The 22,476-nt window shown below is 43.4% G+C and overlaps 1 protein-coding gene across 1 annotated transcript; it reads right to left on the bottom strand.

Moving 5' to 3' along the window:
- Positions 1-2,598: 2,598 nt before the first annotated feature.
- On the bottom strand, positions 2,599-21,167 carry nalf2 (NALCN channel auxiliary factor 2; the record flags this gene model as incomplete). The annotated part of the gene is made up of 3 exons (XM_084450004.1): positions 2,599-2,888; positions 3,260-3,431; positions 20,448-21,167. The coding sequence occupies 3 exons, from the start codon at positions 21,165-21,167 to the stop codon at positions 2,599-2,601; spliced, it is 1,182 nt and encodes a 393-aa protein (XP_084306130.1).
- Positions 21,168-22,476: the final 1,309 nt, after the last annotated feature.

Below are 22,476 nucleotides of genomic sequence, written 5' to 3'. Positions count from 1 at the left end.
GAACGTCATCCGTATATGATTCTCAACAGTTGAAGACTATGCAGTAGTTGATATAGCCTACAGATTATTCTTTTTCACCATTTACTGGACAATGGCTCCCTCTACTGGTGAGATGAAGTAGCACAGGTCATAAAATGTATCTGGGAGAGCAGTTGAGATATTTCCCTTTTGCTGGTGATCATTGTTCACGGTCGCGAGTAACACCTGTAACAAAACGTTAAGGTAAAATAAATGTGTTAATGTTTTTATGTGACGCTCTTTTAAATGTAAGTTGAATTATTTTGGTAAAGTGGGGTTACACATGATGGTAGTCATCCTTCCTGATTTGCTGCTGAATTCAAATAAATTAAGGTTAAATAACGCTTTCAGATAGGAGAGGCTATGGATGAAGGATTGTATTACTTTATTGGGCTTTAACAGGCACTGGTCTGCCCAAAATACAATGAAAACAGAAAACAGATATCATACAGGGTTAACCAGAAACACAGATATGGGGGAATATTTTTTGTTTTAGAACAGAATTAGCACAGTTTCAAAACAATCTCAGGAAAAAAAGTTATTAGAACTAGTGCAAAAAGTTCTAAACATTAAAGCACAGTGTATAAAATGGCATAAGAAGTATTTCCCTCCCAGACCACAGGCTTACTGTAGGAGACATGTAGATGTGTATCCCTGGTCCCCTCTCAGATCAAGGTACATATCTGTTTACATTCTACTGTAGGGTGAGCGAGAGGCATTGGAGAGGGATGGGTACAAGTGGCCCTTTTATAAACAGGAAATCATTGACTGGAGTGTGGAACACATTAGTCACCCAAAGCCCTGGAGGCAACATGGAGGCAGTTATCAACATGGCTGTCTCATTTAGTTATATTCTGACAGTGTATGGTGGAGGCAAGTACACTATTATAACTCTTTTGATTTGGGGGTCAGCCTTTTAAGATGGAATCATTTGTAGCATATTTGACACATCACTGCAATTAGAGGGGAATTGCCAAATTAGAGGACTTGCTTTGTGGCTGATAAACCAAACTATCTGAACAAAAAACTCTTGAATTATGCCCAGAACACAAGAGGAGGTCAGAGGAATTTAAACCTAGCAATCAGAGACACATGAGAACAATTTATGTAATCATACTGTTTAACTCTGTATGTTGCAAATAACAATACCACTTGTTGCCAACAGATGGCCTTCATGAATAAATCAAGGAAGATCTTTTTTTCAAAACTCATATTCAAAGTACCTTCCAAAGAATTCTAATCGCTGATCCATGAACACTCAAACAGAAACTCAGAGAGTGGAAACAAGCCTCGTGCATTTGATATGGCATACACTGTTTTTGATGTGATGCATTCGCATCTTGGAATTCTTTTTTTCTTTTGGCCATTTACCTGTGATTGGCCCCTCGCTCCAATTAACCTTCCCGGGCCTTCGTTACATGTAATAAGTGGTAAATGATCTGTTTTATAAGAGAGAGAGAGATGATTGGTGCAGAGTTATGATGCAGGCAGGGTTGGGGGTGAGTCTTCCGTTGTGTAATCATGTGCCTTCTTGAAGCGATTAAGACAGGGTGGGAGGGGGGTCCGCTCATTCCAATCAGCTTTGCATAAACACATGTTCTTCCACAACATTATGTTCTCAAAAACATAATTTAGCCTCAATTATAATCTGTAATCTAATCTTTGCATGAAAGTGTTCTGCTGGGTACAGGATGACGAACGGAGTGGTGGTGATGCTGATGATGATAATCATGAGGACAATATTACTGTTATTACATTAACCCATTGCTCAGTTACTCGATGCAAAAATAGTGGAATAAACAGGTGACCCAAGGGAAGGCTATTGCCCTGCTGGACTGTAGAGCCAAGATAGTCATAAACAGGGTTAATCTTTGTGAACGGAGGTCTGTTTTCTGTAGCAGTCTAGGCTCAGAAGAGGCAATTATCATCCAATTATGCAACTTTTAAAGATCTGTATCAGTGATATTTTATCTGGTCTAGCGCAAATCAAATTCCTGCCTTGCGTTGGCTGGTTCCATCATTTATTCACTCTAATTCCCATGCACGCACGCGCGCATACACTCACACACACGCACGCACGCACACACACACATTCAGAGAAGCCTGTAATTCATAGCGCCTCTCCATTGTGCCGTAGCTCACCTACTCCTTTACTGTATAAGCTAAGATGACAACCACATGATCCCTTGATGTGGCGGTGATGTGAAAAGGCCATTTGTACCCGATCCCCTTATCTGTATCAACACGCCTGTCCCCACGGGAGCTCCAGCTCTCCTGCAGGCCCAGGCGTGGTGGGACGCCGCCACCCGTTAGTCCCTGGTGGGAGACATCATCTGATCCAGCGCTCCTGGGAGGTGGAGGCAACAGGCCGTAAAGCCTCCTCCTCCCCCCTTGCTTAGAGGAGAGGGCGGGAGGTGACGGCGCCTGTGTGTGCTCCTCATTCCTGCTGCGCCTGTAGACTTGACAGAGAGGGTTCTAGACGCCCTGGGGTCTCCAGCTCTTTCTGTCCTGGAGGCGGGGGCGTTGGGGGGTGTGGGGGGGTGTAATAAGGGCGAAGGGTGGGGGGGCAGTAGAAAGTCCTCACTCCTCGCGGGCAGAGCTCTCCTCCAGGGGCACAATGGCGTCCAGGCCCATGGCGCCGCCGCCCTGCACGGTGGAGAAGGAGACCACAGTGTGCAGCAGGATGAGGACGAGCACGCACAGTCTGAGCCGGCCGCCGCCGCACAGGCGCGCCGCCGCCGACACGGGCGGCGAGCTGCGCGGCGGGAGCTGGGCCAGAGCGCAGGCAGCCCCCGCTGCCGGGTCACAGCCGCCCCATCTGACATCGCAGCACTCTGGCTCGGCATTGGTTAAATGGTTTTCTAGTAGCCCTGTCAGGAGAAGACAGAGAGAGAGAGAGAGAGTTAAAGAGTGTGTGTGTGTGTGTGTGTGTGTGTGTGTGTGTGTGTGTGTGTGTGTGTGTGTGTGTGTGTGTGTGTGAGATTTCAGCTCGAGAATACTCTCATCGTCATGTAAATCAGGTCTGGCTGGGAGAGGGATTTGGGGGTCTCTCTAGAAGAACATTTAGCGGATATTGACCCCGAAACTTGTAATCTTCCCTGCTATTGGAAGAATAAATATTAAATAACAAATGTCTTCGAATAAACAACTAACAGCAATGGTGAAAAATCTGAAGATGAATATACAGAAGCAAAAAAAATTTGATGGCGCTGATGTACACAGTTAATTGCCTGGCTCATACCTGTACAGATGAAACTGGATAATCCTCCGTAGACCAAGTCATCATTGTCTGGTAACACAAAGGGGCACTGGGTCTGGACCTCCAGACAGTATTGCTTACAGGGAATCCTGCGGTGACACTGGCTCTGGGTAGCGTTGAAGTATTCTGAGCATAGCCAGGCTTTGTAGACTGACTGCAACACAGGAAAGAGGAAGAGAGAGAGGGTGTGTGGGGGGGGGGGGGGGGGAGAGAGAGGGTGGGGGGGGGGGGGGGGGGAGAGGGTGGGGGGGGGGGGGGGGGAGAGAGAGAGAGAGAGCATCTCTCAGATTTCAACAGATCAGTGTCAGAGTTGATACAGTGCATCCGGAAAGTCACACCACTGCACTTTTTCCAGATTTTGTTATGTTACAGCCTTATTCCAAAATTGTTTTTTTTTTCTCTCTCTTCAGTCTACACACAATACCCTATAATGACAAAGTCACTCCCTTTGCTATGACGCTCATGGACATGATTTGGAAAGGCACACACCTGTCTATATAAGGTCCCACAGTTGACAGTGCATGTCAGAGCAGAAACCAAGCCATGAAGTCAAAGGAATTGTCTGTAGACCTCCGAGACAGGATTGTATTGAGGCACAGATCTGGGGAAGGGTACCAACAATTCTGCAGCATTGAAGGCCCTGAAGAGCACAGTGGTCTCTATCGTTCATACATGGAAGAAGTTTGGAACCATCAGGACTCTTCCTGGAACTGGCCGCCCGGCCAAACTGAGTAATCAGGGGAGAAGGGCCTTGGTCAGGGAGGTGACCAAGAACCCGATGGTCACTCTGACAGAACTCCAGCGTGGACAACATCCTTCCAGATGGACAACCATCTCTGCAGCACTCCACCAATCAGGCCTTTATGATAGAGTGACCAGATGGAAACCTCATGACAGCCTGCTTGGAGTTTGCCAAAAGGGACCTAAAGGACTCTCAGACCATGAGAAGCAAGATTCTGCTGAAACAAAGATTGAAATCTTTGGCCTGAATGCCAAGCGTCACATCTGGAGGAAACCAGGCATCACTCATCACCTGGGTAATATCATCCCTACTGTGAAGCATGGTGGTGGGGATGTTTTTGAGCGGCAAGAACTGGGAGACTAGTCAGGATTAGGGCTGGGTTTAAAAAATCGATTAATCGATTCTGAATCAAATAACCTCCAGAGCGCTCAGGACCAAAGGTTCACCTTCCAAAAGGACGAACCAAAGCACACGGCTAAGACAACGAAGGAGTGGCTTCGGGACAAGTCTGTGAATGTTCTTGAGTGGCCCATCCAAAGTCCAGACTGAAACCCGATTGAACATCTCTGGAAAGACCTGAAAATAGCTCTGCAGCAACGCTCCCCATCTAACCTGACAGAGCTTGCGAGGATCTGCACAGAAGAATGGGAAAAATACCCCAAATACAGGTGTGCCAAGATTATAGCGTCATACCCTAGAAGACTTGAGGCTGTAATCACTGCCTCAACAGTGCCTCAACAAAGTACTGAGTAAAGGGTCTGAATACTTATGTACATGTGATATTTCAGTTTTTATTTGTATTTTTAATACATTAGCAATTTTTTTTAAATTTTTTAAATCACTTCGTCATTATGGGGTATTGCGTGTCAATTTTTGAGAAAAAAATAATTTAATCCATTTTGCGATAAGGCTGTAACATAACTAAATGTAGAGAAAGTGAAGGGGTGTGAGTACTTTCCGGATGCACTGTACTCTATAGAAATATGGCAAAGAATATTGAAATGATCCTGAATGGTTGCTGGCATTAGTCTGGGGCTACTACACTCATGTATAATCTTTTCAGGTGAGATAACAGAGGAATAGTTTTATAGTGTCATATAGTCAGGGATGCTGACACCCTATATACAGTATGGCAGTACAGTAATGTACACACTTGAATGGTTCACAAGTTCTCCCTCAAGGCTGAGAGAGCACTCTTGGTTAGTAAACACTGTTAATAACGAACATAACAGGGTCAGTGAGCTGAAGAGAGACATATCTGTGGATAGACAGATAACACAGGAAAGAGAGACAGTGGAAGAGAGAGAGAGAGAGAGAGAGAGAGAGAGAGATAGAGAGAGAGAGAGAGAACTACAGCGCAGTATCCTCAAGCTGGTCAGGATGCTCCTCAACGGGCCCTGTGTTTGATGAAGTAAGGCAGATAAATATAGCCGTTAATATGGCGAAGGCATCAGCCTTCAACGGGCCAACAGGAAGCAGAGCAGTGGTGATGTAGAGCACGGTGCTACAGCAGCCCCCACACCTCGGACCCGCTGCCATAGGCTACTGCTGTCACGGCAACAGGAAGAGCCACAGCCTCCTTCCCAGTCATTACATTCATCATAGGCTCTGCCCCCCTCAACCCCCCTCCCCTCTCCTTCCACTACCCTTACCACAGAGTAAGACAGAGCAGGGTGGATGTCGGGGATCTGAGAGTCACTCACGAGCGTCCGTGAACAGCAGATCATTAAGGCTGGAGCAGATAGTGGGAGTATGTGTATTTGTTTGAGTTTATTTATTAGTAAAGAAAAAGGTTAGGACTAGATAAGCTTGTGATTCAGCCCACCCCTTTTCAGAGGAATACTACATATGTGCATAGTTAACTTTATTCATTATTTGTTTTTTTAAGTACTTATGTTCTATATTTTTTCTTTTAAATGTTTGAAAAAAATTTTTTCATTCATTCATTCATTCATTCATTCATTCATTCATTCAACAAGCGAGCAAACATGCTCTAAATTTAAGACAAGCTAAATCACTGTATTGTGTTCCTTTAGAAGTCAACCTTTTGTATTACTTTTGTGCAATTCCACACAGTTCACCTTTGAATACAAATGTCCTGCATACCTTCCTGCTGACAGTGATGTGACAGGGACTTCCTGCCTGCTTTTCCATACACAGGACCCTGCAGTATGATGCTGGCTTGGTTCGGGAAAACTGGACTTCCCGAACGACAAAGACCACCAGCAACATCCTCATGTACAAGGGGGCCTCCAAAGAACGCATCTTACCTAAATAGCTAACGACTGCCAAATGTGTACCAAAAACATCTCGTTTGGCACCATACTGTTGAATGAAAACAGCTAAAGCCTGCTTGTTTGCGCTGTATGCTGTACAATCTATGGTCATACAGAACTGTTAAACTATCAACTCGTAAATAATGAAATGCTTGACATACATGGAAGGATCAAAGTAGAGGGCTATACGGTATGATATGAACACGTATAGAGTACAGTTCCTAATATAGTTGATATAATTCAAGGTTTAACACTGAAAATCCCTCCGGCTCATGTCTTGATATCTGTGATCAAAATGTTTACAGTTTCTTGTCAGTTTCACGGAGCTGGTCTTGTGGGCTCATTGACTGACTGCAGTTGAAGAGAATGAAAATAGTGATGAGAGGGATTGATTTCAGGGCTAATCTATGAGCCTGCAGTATGCACTGTGATTCGTTCAGTCTTAATCTAGGATTAAATTCAAAGGCATCAGTATAGCAGTCTATACTCCATACCCAGATTCACATTCATTTGGTTGAAAAGGGGATCATTTCAAGTTTAACAAAAGAGCTCCCAGTAACAGAGTTAGATGTTCTTATGTGCCTCTGGAAAATGTTATAGGGAATAAAGGAAAATTAAAGGAAAGGAGAATAATATTCTCCATTATGAACTGAACCATGTACCGAATAAGGCGGACACTTGAGGCCATCACTGAGTATGCTGCCCACACTAAACCAGTGATGCTGACACACAATAAGCTTTATGGTACCATCTGTGGACGCAACATATTAAGGATTCTAGGATTCAAGGATGTTTCTTTATCATATGTGCAAGATACCGGTACCATGCACAATGAAAAGGTCAAAAGTCATGTAGTGGCTGTTACATGCTGGAATTGATGCTCTGGTCTCCAGTGGGAAAATCAAAGATTTTATTTTTTCAACCAAGTGCTACAGCCCCAGTACTGTCGTCCCTGGAGTGTGAGATCATCCACTCTGGCTCAGTTCTGAGTATGCAACAGGGAGGGATGAGTTACCCCTGAAACCCACCGTGGTCCTTACCAATATGTATGTACAGTAATGATGTAGAAGGAGCACGGAGGGTCCACTGCTTTAAAAGCCTCTCCGTGGCTTTTCTCATGACATCACGAATCACACGTCTGCGTTTTACGAGCACTTGTTAAAACATCTGTCCTCCTCGGTGTTCCCGGTCAGTCTGTTAAACTGAGCTTCCTCTCCGCACAAGAACCCCCCCCCCCCCCACCAGCATGATCACTGAGCCTCTATGGGATGTCCTATAAAACAGGGGCTTTGATTGGACACTTTGGTGCAGTCAGTCTACATATTTCCGAATTCTCTCACACAAACGCACGCACGCACGCACACACACACACACACACACACACACACACACACACACACACACACACACACACACACACACACACACACACACACACACACACACACACACACACACACCTTCATAAAGCACTCTTATCACCAGTAGATGTCCTCGATGTTACACCAACATGGACTACATCAGTAAAGCTTTTAACATGCTGTAGCTGGTCACCATCTATAGGTTGGGAACATCCAAAATGTGATAAGATGATCTTGCTGTTGTCACACAATGTTTCAATACATTGTACTGCATGACATTGTATGAAATATTCTTCAGCATACTGGACATCTGTCATGTAATATGCTGAGTTAGTCACGCCTAATTGGTCAAAAAGCCCCATACCGATGACCACCTTGTGTTAGATCAGACCATCACAGGATTAGGATACCAACTGACAAGCCAAATTATAGCTTGAAAGTGCTTGGAGAAGCACTCCTGGAGAAGTGGTTTGCTCACCTGGAAACATGACTGCCACTAGAGTGTTAGCCGCTTGCCTGGCCTTGAAAGTGGAGCGGGAAGCTCACCTGTCCTTACTCAGCCCCTGGAGCTGGCAGCATGCCCGGAATACTCCAAGCCCTGTTCCCACACATCGCAGAGCGCCCTGCATGAGACCACAGAGCTCGCTGGCTCAGTCACAAGAGTGGCTCGCAAAAACAATCCCTAGATAAACACTGAAAATGTTGTTCTTTTCACCTTATACTGTACGTACTCCAGCCACAACCCCTGGGTTATCAACAACCACCGACTGTATTTCCACTGATGTCTTCAATTCTTAAGTGCAATAATAGGATCCCGAAGGAGTCATGAGGTGGCACTGTGGCATATGGGTTACAATCAACATCGACACTGTGGCTGGTGTTACTGTACAGTAACAAGGCCCCAAGAATATATAAGGCCCAAATAAAATAGGTCTGCTGTGTCTTTAATGTCAAGCAGGTGTCTAGCTCTCATAACTGGTCTACATTAGATCCAGTCAGTACAACATACAGCCTCTATTATGTCTCTAGGAGCAGATGTGAATTGTTATCCATTTGTGCCATAAAATACCATGATTCCTTTGACTATGAGGCAGATCACAGCAAGCCAAAACATAAACAAGATATTTATTATTCTATACTGTACGCACATGTAGCAGATGTTGTCTGGAACAACGCTCGTGTGATGAGTAGCCCAATTATCTCAGGGAATTCCTTTTTGGTCTGGTAGATATTTGGGTTGCCATGCACAAGGTCGGTGATTCAATCCCAGCTTCAACCACCTGTAGCGCCCAGCGTGATGCCGACCTCTCTGATGGTAGGTCTCTAATGGCAGGTAATGAGAGACCTTCACAGCAGCTTGTCCACTTTGAGAGACTGGGAAAAGCTTTTGTATTTTCATTCAATGGCCAATCTTATAAAAAGTTATATATATGCATTCACGCATAACTTTTTATAAGATTGGCCATTGAACGAAAATACAAAAGCTTTTCCCCGTCTCTCAAAGTGGACAAGCTGCTGTGAAGGTCTCTCATAACCTGCCATTATGCAGAACAAAAACCTGCCATTACACATTGAGGGACGCGTGTAGAACTAGAGCATCATGAAAGGTTTGCACAAGGCAAAGCAAATCTTGACATTTCAAAGCTTAGCTACAGTTCAAGAGTGTAATTTTAAAGTTTATGACTGCCCATTCAATCTACGATTACATTTTCGTGGTTAATAGTGGCCATGCCCTTAGCTGGACAAAAAACACAGAACACTTTCTGAGAAGCAGCTATCTTTATATTTAATCAGTAGATAGCTTGTTGCTAAGGGCAGCTTACTCATCTGGACCAACTACAAATCAATTGTTCCAGGCAGAAACCGGCTTTGGAGTCAGTATCGGCTCCAGTCAATGTGACCCCAAAGTCTTTTGGTAGAAAATACAGCCCATCTCTGAGGAATAATAAGTGATAAGTAAATAATAAGATAATGAATGTCATCAAAGCTTTTCATATGGTACAGCTGTGGAAGACCTGCAAAAAAGAGCACGCCCCAGTGTTCCCAATGACTACAGGCTGGTGGCATTGACATCACACGTCATGAAGGTCTTCCAGAGACTGACTGCAGCGCCTGAGGCCCACTGCAGTTGGCGTACCAGGCCTGAATCAGCATAGACGATGCCGTCATCTACCTGCTCCACAGATCTTACTCACACCTGGAGAGGCCAGGAAACACGGTGAGAGTCATGTTCTTTGATTTTTCCAGTGCACTCAACACCATCCTGCCCCTCTGGCTAGCAAAGCCATGCAGGTAGACTACGACATGGTGGCCTGGATCATGGACTACCTCACCGGCAGGCCACATTATGTCCGACTGCAGGGCTGCCAGTCCGAGGTGGTGATAAACAACACCGGCGCCCCCCCTAAGGAACAGTTCTGTCACCTTTCCTGTTCACCCTCTACACCACCGACTTCAGCCACAACTCTGGAGCGTCATCTGTCTGGCTGTCTGGCTATCTATCTATCTATCTATCTATCTATCTATCTATCTATCTATCTATCTATCTATCTATCTATCTATCTATCTATCTATCTATCTATCTATCTATCTATCTATCTGTCTGTCTGTCTGTCTGTCTGTCTGTCTGTCTGTCTGTCTGTCTGTCTGTCTGTCTGTCTGTCTGTCTGTCTGTCTGTCTGTCTGTCTGTCTGTCTATCGAGGTTTAGTTTTTAAATCTATGTCAAAATGTGCTTTCAAAACCTGATTCCTGTTGATGCCTTTCTAAACATGAAGTCTTGAATATGAATATGCTAACCTGGGGTGAGTTCAATCTCAAAACATTGTGCACCGTTTTGCTATGGTTTCCGGGTTGAACAATATATTTCCTCAAACGGGCAATGGGAAGATTTTCTCTAGTTTGGTGGGTGTGTCAGAGGTGTTATTGGTATATGGTATTCTCATTAAAACATGCATATAGAGCCTGGAGTGTGAGACACTTTCTTTTATAGTTAACAGATCCAGTAATCTGCACCTCATAAAAGTATTATTGGTGTGCGTTACCTTCTCTATCAGAGGTGTTACCCAATCAGCAGACTGATATACAAACCCGCCCTCTCTTCTCAGCTGCTATAGGTGCAACGCTTGCATAAAACATGGAGATGACAAACAAAGTATTAACAGGAGTAACGTTTGATTCCTAGGTGCATCCGACTATACATCCATGCATCAGGCGGATGAAACCTAGCCTAAAACTGGACTGGGATCGGACTCAGGAATGGGAACGTATTGGTATGCAGTGTGTTATGACTGTACATTCATCAATTCATCAATATGCAAATATCCTAAAATGCTGCATACCAATATTTTCCCATTCCTGAGTTCTGATATGCTTGGGATATGACATAAATCCGATATGGATATTCCCGGATACATATGCTTTTCGGGCAGTAGTAGATGAGGCTCAGTTGTCAGGCTCCGTCTGAGGTGTGGGTTTGATCAACCCATCATCCTCATACAACGACACAGGGTATATATTTCATTTACGGATCATGTATACATGTTTAGAAACCATTTGTAATCGTGAAATAATTATCTACAAATGGTTTATAGAGTTGTATCAATTATGGTTAACATAACCCACAATTCAAATCCTCTGTGACGGACGGGGAAAAGCAGACATCAGGACATAGGAGGACGTGAGGACTTGTGTTATAGATGGAGAGGCTCTCAGCAGTGCCTGTAGCTCTACCCTGTATATTCCATGTTGCTTTGTCAGCCGCCAATAGATGACTCAGAATATAAATGAATGCTGAGGGTCATTCGTAGGGTACTACCCTTCCCCCTTGCTTACACTGAGTGGACTGTAGAAAATAGCTTTACATTTTAATTATAGAAAAAAGTGGCAGCCTACTATAACTTTCAATGGTACTTGGAACTGTGGAATCCTGATGTTTTGTGATCTCTGTTAATTTAATCTAAATCTCCCCCGTAGTGAAAATGTCTAATACATTTGAGTCTCTACTATTCAAACACTATAAATGCTGTGTTGGATTATACATGGTTTGGGACTAGTGGTTGTGTCTGTGTTGTACTGCTCTGTAGCAGCTGGTGTCTCTCAAATACTAATCTCAAGATATCTATTAAAAACTAATTTCAAGATTATCTGTGAAACATCTGCCAAAGACGGCTAACTGCGACAGAGGAGGAACCTTCATCTTTGGGCGATCCCAATGGGTATAGAAGTAAGATACAGATTAGATAGTGCTTCATATGCTTACAGGAGGCTAATAAGGCAGCCTTGCCTACCGCTGAATCTTGAGATGTGTGAATGCAAATAGCCAACATTAGCCTATCAAGGGAGATTATCTGAAAAAATGGTACCAATTAAAGTGACCATATTGATTGCAACTTTGGGGATTTCTGTGAACATGATGACTTTACAACACAACAAGATTTCCAATCCTAGCTATGGCTACTCATCTCACAGGGCTTTAACGCATCTACTGTCAGTAAGCAGAGCACATTACTGCTAAACCTTGAGACAAATCCTTTCTAATTGTGATCATTCTATTTGCCATCCAGAGAAAGGTTGCTAGGCACAGGCTCTGGTATCTATGGTAACTGCAGACTCCACTGAACAGGGGTCCCGGGGGAAGGCTTGTGAACTGCCTTTAGACACAGTCAGCTGCCTGGACAGCTAAATAAAGACAGGAAACGGATCACGCAAACAGGGAGTTTCCACCCACACCTCACAGAGTACAATAACAACACTGCAGCCATTTCATGGACATGTGCCTACAGGGGCCAGCAGAGTTGCAGTAATGCAGCGCAGGCTCAAATTGGAGGCCCGGCTAAATATTTTGACCATTGACCGCTGAAATTAATGTGCATAAACACAGGTACACGTATCATTTAAACATAGAATTCCTGAGCCTTTCACATGGTAACTGTATACAGTGTGAGAGAATCCTGTTGAGAGTCCTGCTGTATAGGCTGGAGAAACACATCCTCACTTCTGACAATCAATTTGGGTTTAAACATAAACATGGCACTGAGTGTGTGTGTATTTTTGCTTTGAAAGAGATTTTAGATAACTAAAATAGGCAGAATTATACTATGTTTTTGTGTTTTATTGATGCCTCCAAGGAATTTGATCGTATTAATCATGAAAAACGGTTTATGAAACTGTGTTAAAGAGGGGTTCCTAGATATCTTGTCAGAATCTTGGCATATTGGTATGCTCATCAGACCGTGAGAGTAAAATGGGGCAAGTCAACATCTGCCCCATTCCATGTGAACAATGATGTTTGCCAAGGCGGTATTCTTTCTCCGTTCCTTTTTAATATCTACAGTATATGGATCATCTTTCAAAGAGATTTAGTGCACGTCGCACAGGATGTATGGTGGGTGATAGTCTAATCAATCACCTTATGTATGCAGATGATCTGGTCATATTCAGCCCGTGTACTGCTGGTCTACAACAGTTGTTAAGTCTATGTACTCAATATGGGATAGATTATGATATTACATATAATAATACCAAAAAGAGCAACATTATGATTGTGCGCAGTGAGATGATCGCTGATCAAAGTTTCCAGTTTTCTTTTTATCTGGCTCTGCCCTCAGTGAGTGTAACGAGGTTAAATACCTTGGGCATTTTATTTCTAATGATCTTTCTGATGACAAAGATATTTATAGACAGTGTCGTAAATTGTATGCTCAAGCAAATATGTTGTGTGGTAAATTTAACATGTGCTCTGAACCTGTTAAGATCATCTTGTTTAGAACCGTACTCCTCTTTACACTGCCCATCTTTACACTGCCCATCTTTACACTGTCCATCTTTACACTGCCCACCTTTACACTGCCCATCTTTACACTGCCCATCTTTACTCTGCCCACCTTTACACTGCCCATCTTTACACTGCCCCTCTTTACACTGCCCACCTTTACACTGCCCATCTTTAATCTGCCCATCTTTGGTGTAGATATAGACAGAGTAGCCAAAGACGGCTCACAGTGGCCTATAATGACAGTATGAGGCTGCTGCTTAAAGCTCCTAGAAGCTGTAGCGCTAGTCATGTGTTTGTTAGTCTTGGTGTACCCAACTGCCCTGCTGTTCTACCAAATCTGATGTATAAGTGTATGTGTAGAGTCTCTGAATCAGAAAATTACATTATTTCTGCAATAATCAACCCTAGACGCAGCTCTGTCAGGTTCACTTCTAGAATGTGGAGCCACTGATGTTCATGTTTATACTGAATTTGTATTGAACTGAGCTCATTTCCACTTAGTCTAGGTGTTTTTCATTTTTAGAATTGTTTGTATGTATTTTATTGTATGTATTTTATTGTGCTCTGGACCTCCCTGTGGGCTGTGTCTGAAATAAAGTTTAAATTGAATTGAATAATGAGCACTAAACACCCTTGAATCCTCGAGGAAGCTGAGTTCTGTTGAATAGCCCAACAATATCCTGACAACAAAATGTAATTTGTCAGTGTTCCATACAATGTGTGTAACTGACAATCAATTTCCATTAGAATAGTTTTAAACAGGACACGTGCTGTCCAGTCCCTGCAAATACTACTCCTTGAGAGATCACATTGAGGAGTTGGAGCTATTAATGGCTTATTGACCAGCTAAGTGTCCCCCTGTCAATGCAGTTGTATCTGGATACGTACTGTATCACATGTATATTCCCTTCCCTGACACAGATCACAACCTCTGTATCCCAATCAGTGGCTTAGAAAATGCTGGGCTGCACTGAATCAGCTTCCATAGATTGATAAAATCACAAGATATATGATCGTATTAGTATGACATACAGTATTAGTCTGGTAAATGTCATGAAGAAACGCTGATAAGAACAGTAAAAATAAATATGATAGGTATTACTCGTGGTCTAATGACATATAGCCTAATAATCTGGTAAAAGTTATGATGATTATGTTGATAAGAGCCGTAGATGATATCTGAAAAGATAACATCTGTTCAATCTCTAAGTACTAAGCCCTCACCAATCAGCAGCCAAATCCACTTTTGCCAAAGAGTGGTTTTAATTTGCAGTCTAACTGATTTCATGTAACACAAAATGAATTGCAGAATGAACCTGGAGAGATGATAGTGTCTGTCAAATACAATATCAGTAGCTGTGGAGCTAGAGAGAAGATCCTGCCTGTCTGCTACAGAACCAGAGGGGATGTGGGAAGACATGCTGGCTGGACATGGTTTAGATGTGCCACGCCGTTCTGGTAGGGGTAATACTAGCCTGTCTGGAGTCGGTCAAACCATTAGTATTTATATTAGTCGTTTCAGAGCCTCAAAACCTCTCGGTCATTTCCCCGGTGTTATCTGGGAGACTGAGGAAGACGTGGTGATAATGACTCGCTGCTTAGAAAGTCATGAATGCGTGAAATCAAACCATAAAAGGTGTACAAAGAAAGCTTACACCAAATAGCTCTGTGAAAACCTTGGCCACGACTCTGTATTGTACAGTACCTGGTTGAGCTTTAATCAAATCCCCACGGCGAACACTTCATCCAGCAGGTATGCTTTCTCCGACTCCCTGAATTGGTGTTTTCTGAGAGAGCCAATAATGGATGTGTCGGAGCGAGGATGATGGTTGGCAAAGTGTGTCATCATCCTTAAAATCTTGCACAAAGATGTGTCTGTGTGCACATCTCCCATCTCTCCTGCAGAGAGGAGCTCCTGGCTGTCACACACACACACACACACGCACGCACGCACACACACACACACACACACACACACACACACACACGCACGCACACACACACACACACACACACACACACACACACACACACACACACTTATCTAATAAACATACTTATAAGTTGAGTATAGATTACAGACAATTCTTTCATCAAACAATGGGACTGTATTTACATGGCCGTGGACAGCTCTTGTTATATATATTTTTCCACTTATTAGAAAATAGATGGATATACAGTACATAGTTTTATTAGATGACAACTAATGTAATGTATTGCTTTATATCTTAGCCGGTAGACTAACATACTCCTGGAGCTTGCTCGATCGCCTTGTTGAGAGGGGTCAGGGAAGAATTTTTACAGCTCACTTATCTGGCCCCCGGGTGATTACTGTTTTTTTGCTTCCCTCTGGAATATGTAGAGGTGGGTCGTATGCCCACCCCCCTTGTTCTCTGTAAAGCGCATTGTGTTGCCTCTGGGAATGAAATGCGCTATACAAATAAAGCTTTGATTGATTGATTGAACTGCATTACTGTATAATTATATCTTTGGTTCACTTATTCGGGTATACAATACAAAAAATACATGTTTTAAGTGAGTCAATAACAGTCAACAAAAGTAAGAATACACAGCGGTAAATAAATCAAAATGTGATTTTGTTTTTTAGATAGAGCTAATATTGTAAAACTATTTAAGACACCATCCTATCTAATTATTGAAACTGGTTCATGGCAAGGTTTTTCTTCTGAAAATAAAATGATGGCCCAATTCCTAAGTCATGAGGACCTTTTATGAAGTTAATTATATCTAACATGTACAACATGCACAATGTTTATCTACTTGCTGATGTACAAATCATCAGACTACATCATTTGAACAGTTCAATACCCAATCAACATAATGCAATGACCATGTGCTGGCAGATGTTTGATAGCTTGGAGCATGAGAGCAAAAAGCTGTCTAAATAGACAGTGTACAGTACAAGAACGATACTCTGAATGGAAATAGCCTGAACAAATAGCCTAACACAGGCCTGAAATGAATGATTTACGCAACGCACACTTCCTATTGTTTTGCTCTTGTTTACAGAAGAAACTGTCCACTCCCAGTGGTGCTACTTAATAGCACTTAAATAACACTGGCATCCAGAACTGCAGAGGCCACGCTACACTGCTGATAAATCCCATTCACCTGGCTGATAAGCACACAGGCAGCATGGCATTCCATCAAAACAAGCACATAATCACTTGTAAACAGATGGGCTTGAGAGGCAACACTGCTTATAGGGATGCTGAAAGCAGCACATTAGCAGATCGCAAGTAGAACAAGAGGCCTTTCTGAAAATGAAATCTTATGCAGAAACCATCCCTGGCGAGATAAGTGCAATCAGCAGCCGGAGGTTTTGAGCTGGTGCCAATGGCATGGGTATGTGACAGCCCCTCCCATGAATCCTTCAGAGTGCTCCAACTCGACTTGTTGCTATTCCAGGAGCCTGTGAGTCAGCTGCTCCTTATTCTGACACCAGCCGCTCCATGTTGGCTCCAGGACATGACCGTCCCTGGTCTACAACCTACATCACTGTCCCTCTCCAATACTCCCTGTGACTGGCTCTTCAACAGAATTCCTGGGAACCTCTACTATACATGGCTCCTCTATTGTACAGTATACTGTATGACATCAAAAGGTATTAATATTATTATTCATTCATATTCTATCCCCGATACCCGGGGACAAGACTGATGAAACTGAAATGGCTTTTTCGAAATGATATTCAGGATGTGCAGTTCAGCAGTTCATTATAGGCCTTGGATTTGTGACTGAGGGAATATCAACATTTGTCTTTGTTCAGTTTCTGTAATCTGTTTTCATAAGCTGTTTGGTCTGGTGGCTTGGTGCTGCTGTGTCTCATATTTCTACAAAGAATCTGATGTCACATAATATTAAAGGGGATTAACCACTGATAGTGATCAGACACTGCTCAGTGGTAGGGCTCACTTCAAGGGTGTCTTCTAGTAGCAACTGCAGAAGGAGATCATAAATGTTTTAAATGGCAAGAGCTGGCCCCAGGCGTTTGCAAATCTGTGTTTAATCAAAGCCTGTATGAATTATGAAGAACTACGATGAAGAAATATGTACTTACAGTAGGCTATACTGTGTAGATATACAGTTGATTTTTAAAATGTGGGTATTCCATTTCACTTGTGTGCCAAAGCTTGAAATAACAGTCATATACAAGGGACGCATTCCAAAGCACATTTATTCCTCTCTGCTTTTTTCAACAAAGTGGTGATCTTGAAACACATTCTACTATATTGAGAAAATCAGAGACTTGACACTGCTATACAGTAATCCTTTACACATTTTTTTTTATCTGTGGATTCCACAGCCAAGAGGTTGACACCATCAATAACAATTACACCCAGAAGGATTTGTGCAGTGTGTGTGGCGTCACCTTGGAAGACTGATCTGTGGGGTCACACTGTGAGCAAGAGGAGATATTTATCATTGGAAAGAGCATTAATGCTGTCATGTCAGGGAAAAGCTTCCAGGAATTTTGGTCAAGGGCCTGGACAGGTTGCATCCGAAGTAACACACCCTGATGCCGGGCTCACACTACAGGATTTTTAGGCCGATTTATCCCCGGTGCAGCCTTCCCGACAATCGGAGTAGACATCTGGTCTGGAACGTCGGTCGGCACTGATATTCGGCCGAGATGATCTTGAATGTGAGGGGTTTACAGGTCCAATCTTATAGCCTACCTCCCGATCAGCTCGCAGACCCATCGGGGCGGCCCGATAATATCAAACGTGTTCAATATTTAATTTATCAAACATGTTTGATATTTAAGATTACGTAACCACTTTACAAGCGAGGGGGGGGGGTTAAATATCCTGTATTGTGAGCCCGGCATTACCTCACACAGGCGGACCGATGAGATATGTAGCCTGTGTGGCCCGTCACCTTCTATTCATCTCAACGGTGCACACAGCACCTGGTGCGAGGCCAGTGTTGAGTCATAAACCAGAGGATCTGCAGCAAATAACATGAGACAGGCTGGGATTAACTGATGCCACCATCATTAACCTTGTCACGCATCAACCGTACAGTATCAACCATCTTACTTCCTAAAAGTTATGCTCTACTTTAGTCACTTCTATATTGAACGTAAGCCCTAACCCTAACCCTAGGCCTTTTTACTGGGCTAATCCAGAAGATTAGCATTAATCAACCCACAACAGTTAAGTACTTCCCAATATGCCAGGGTAACAACCAACAACTAACCACTTTCTGTATTTTTTCAGATTCTGGAGGAAAATGTTAAGACTCATGCAATTGCAAAATATACACAGAATGAAAAGGTTGTGAGTGAAAATTGTTGTCCGGGTAGCTTTCGAACTGCAGTGAATGATGTTGAGAGCCGCTTGAGAATTGGCATTAGGCAATCAATCAAGGGATGCTGGAGGCCCCAGACCAATCTGCAGCCCTATCAGAGCGCATGCTCTCCATGGTCCTGTGGACAGCAAATCTGCCACAACACAGGATGTCAGAGGGGAAAACAGGAAGGGGAATTGAGTGAACTCCTGATATGTGTCACCCCAGAACAGCAGTTACCGGCAGGGGATAGGTTAGGACAGGCCTCTGTGACAGGTGTTGATACTAGAAGCTCATGAAATATAGATATGGCAAACCAACTCAAAAGCCCAGAATCAGACCGAGACTGATGTGCTCCACAAAGGTGACCTTGATTTATTTATTTTTTTACTTTCACAGCTTGTAAATCGCTTGCTTTCTTAAAACAGGGTTAAATCTGTTGTTTTTGAAAATCATGCCATACAGAATGAGTGAAACTGGAAGTGTGTCGTGCCTTTTCAACAGCCCACATGAGACACAGTCACAGCCTGACTTCGCCACAGGTATGTACAGTAGCACCTGGGATCCAATTAGTGGCTGGAGGAAAAGGTAGCCGTCACCCTCGGGACCTCATTTACTGTAACACCACAAGCATGTTACATGGTGACATAGTATGTGGGATCAATTATTCCAGCAATGGTGGATCATAATTTAACAAAGTTTCAGAAGATGGTCATTTGTTTCTACAGTACCTCAAAACGTTTTTTCCTCAAAAAGGAAAACGGACATCAGAGTAAAGCCTGGTCCTTGTGATCCCATTAAGAGACTGGGCTGCACCCGCGGCTTCATGGCTCTGTCAATACCAAGCATGGGGAAGACAGAATGGAGTCCCAGGTCCCTGCTCTCTAATGAGTCATCAATACCCCTCACCACCCTGACAACCCTGCGAGGGTCTAGGACATGAAAGGGGCTGCCAGCCCACTCAAGCAAGACAGAAAGGGCACAGGGGCGACATCATCAAAGCACGACACGCACAGCTGGCAAGATGCCAGTGCTGAGAAGTGTGTCATGAAAGACAATTGTGTGTGGAGATGACCATGTTTGACAAACAGCAGAAAACATTGTGTGTCAAAGAGAGAGCTTCTTGTTGGTCTTACATGATTCCATATTCTGCACTCCTGAATGAACAATGCAAACACCAAATTAGATGGTATTGATGATTGATGTAATTGATACAGAGTGTGCATTACCTTTCATTCTTTCTGTCGCATGGTGGATTAAACACATTAGCATCATTTCATTTTGATGACTGGGGAAGAAAATGGAATGGAATAGTAGGATAATCTCTAGATTGGACTGACTTGTTGATATGTGTGAATTTGTGTCCTGCTCTTCTACGGGTCATATGATACACTGTGTAGGCCTGTATACAGCGTGGTAGGACATCTGTAGCCTCGTGAGACCATCCTGATCTCGCGAGTTCACATTCAGTTTCTCAGGATGGTCTCAAGAGGACATTGAGCTTGAGTATGAAAACAAGACTATCCTTCTATCCTGAGTAAGACTTTATTTTAAATATCTAAACTCTTGCTATTCTCACATGCTTAAAAATTGAGCAAAAACATTCAATGTTGGGCCTACAATTAGGCAGTTGCACACACCTGGAGACCAGGTAGGCTATAGGCCTTGGTGAGATTGGCGGGAAGAGTAAGACAATTAACTTACCCTACAGTCCTCTGTACGTGATCGGACGGAATAATCATCTGATAAATACTTGAGAAAGAAGAGGTCAAACTCCTCATATTTTTCCTGAGCGTGTTGGTCCAACCTCATGTACGCCTGGATACAGACGCTGCAGACATCCTCGTCATCACCTCCGCCGCTTAACAAATCCCAAACCATGTTCTGAAGACTGCAATTCAAACTCTCCGGGTTAGACATCCCCAAAAGTAAGTCGGAGATGGTGTAAGAATCACAAAAAGAGAGGCTAAAATTCCTAAAATAATCAAGTATTTTCTGCGAGGACAACGTTGATGGAGTTGAAGATGAAGGCTCATAGCCAGTTTTTTGCCGATAGAGTGTGGTGCAGGCTAACTCCAGGAGTGTGTGGCTTTGAGCGTCAGTGCAATGAGGACTTGGAGCAGCGGATTTGGTCAAATTGCTTAGAAAAATACCACATTTCTCCTCGTTAAGACCCGGGTAGATCCCATCAGTCGCGTTGCTCCAGGTTTTACGGATGCTCCTATTGGACCTCAGTTTAACTCCAGCACAGAGCCAGAGGTGATCAGAGAGAAGGACAGTGAAAAATAATAGGGATGCCAAAGACATTCGCCATTTCTGTACCCTCTCAGAGTCGGCACAGGGTTTGTCGTTTTGTTTGGGTGCACAGAAATTTTTTAACACGGCGTCATCTTCCTTTCGAAACATCCAAGCACCCCTGATCATATTTTAGGGGGGAGACAATGCGATCTCAGATAAGGTATTCACCTCTGCGATATATCCCCCAAACAATGTCACCTATCTCGTTTGCAACATGGTGATAGGAAGCATTTTGTCCAAGTTGCGTAAAGGAATCAATCCACTTCAAACCCCCGGCGTCAAATTTTCACAGTGATCCACTGCAAATAAATAACGCCCGGCATAATACTCCCCACACACCCATAATTTTAACATGTTGCGAAATCCCTCTGACACCCCCACCACCGGCGCAGCATCACACAAGAAACGCATTGCACGTATAAAACTGAAATCTTACTCCATATCTGCCATCCTAATGACAGACGCTAGCCTATTTTTTCTTCCGTTTCTGATGCAAAAAGCGGAATATGCCTCTCATCTTCTCTCTCCACTGTATAGTCTCATTTGGTCTGTCGCCATCTTCGGTGTAGCGCAGAAAACCTTGAGATGTTTTAATTGAAGGGGGGTGGGGCGCCTGCGCTCTCGCTCGCTCCTGTGGTGGCTCCATATCTCATCTCACTTCCCCGTTAGCTCCATTCATTCCCAACTTTCATTCATCCCTGTTCTCAGACATCCACACTGACATAGAGGAGGCCACTGACATAGAGGAAGCATTCGGGGAAAGATGAGACATCGCATCTGGCATGTTGCTTCGGAAAACGTGACAGTAAGTGACAAACCTGTTTTATTATATAGCCTAGACCTATTAAAAAATATGCCATGATAGATGAACAATATAAGCATTATTATTTTATTATGACCATTATCAATATTATTCTCATAATAATAATAATAATTATTATTATTATTGTTGTTGTTATTATTATTATTATTATTTTAATCCAGCATGGTGCAACCACCAACTATTGTGAGGAAACAAAGAGGCCCGAACAGGTCTTAGAAGCATCCTGGCAGCTTTGTATCTGCCACTCCAGTTCAGTTCACTTGGCTCCTTAAGTGTGACCCACTTGTGTTGCAACCCACTGTTTTATACTGTCAGCAAGAGGTTAAATTTAAGCCTGGCCCACTGTGAGTGACTGTGATGTCTGTGGAAGTGTAATTCACCTCCCTCTGAGTGCCTCCTCTACCACAGCAGCTCCTGAAAGGTGGCAGAGTTGGCGCTGTGTCTGTGAGGATCCAAGAAAGCCTTGGTCCCTGTCACCTGCCTGCTAGTGGAACCTGTGGGAAGGTGGGCTAGTCCAAATAAACCAGACAGGTGCAGGGTACAACAGCAGAGCATGACTTAGGAAATTAATACCAGTGCATGAGAATAAAACCAGAAGGCAGCATATTCCAT

This window comes from Borostomias antarcticus (genome assembly GCF_949987555.1).
Source record: "Borostomias antarcticus genome assembly, chromosome: 15".
NCBI lineage: Eukaryota > Metazoa > Chordata > Actinopteri > Stomiiformes > Stomiidae > Borostomias > Borostomias antarcticus.
This window is presented reverse-complemented; position numbering and strand designations above follow the sequence as displayed.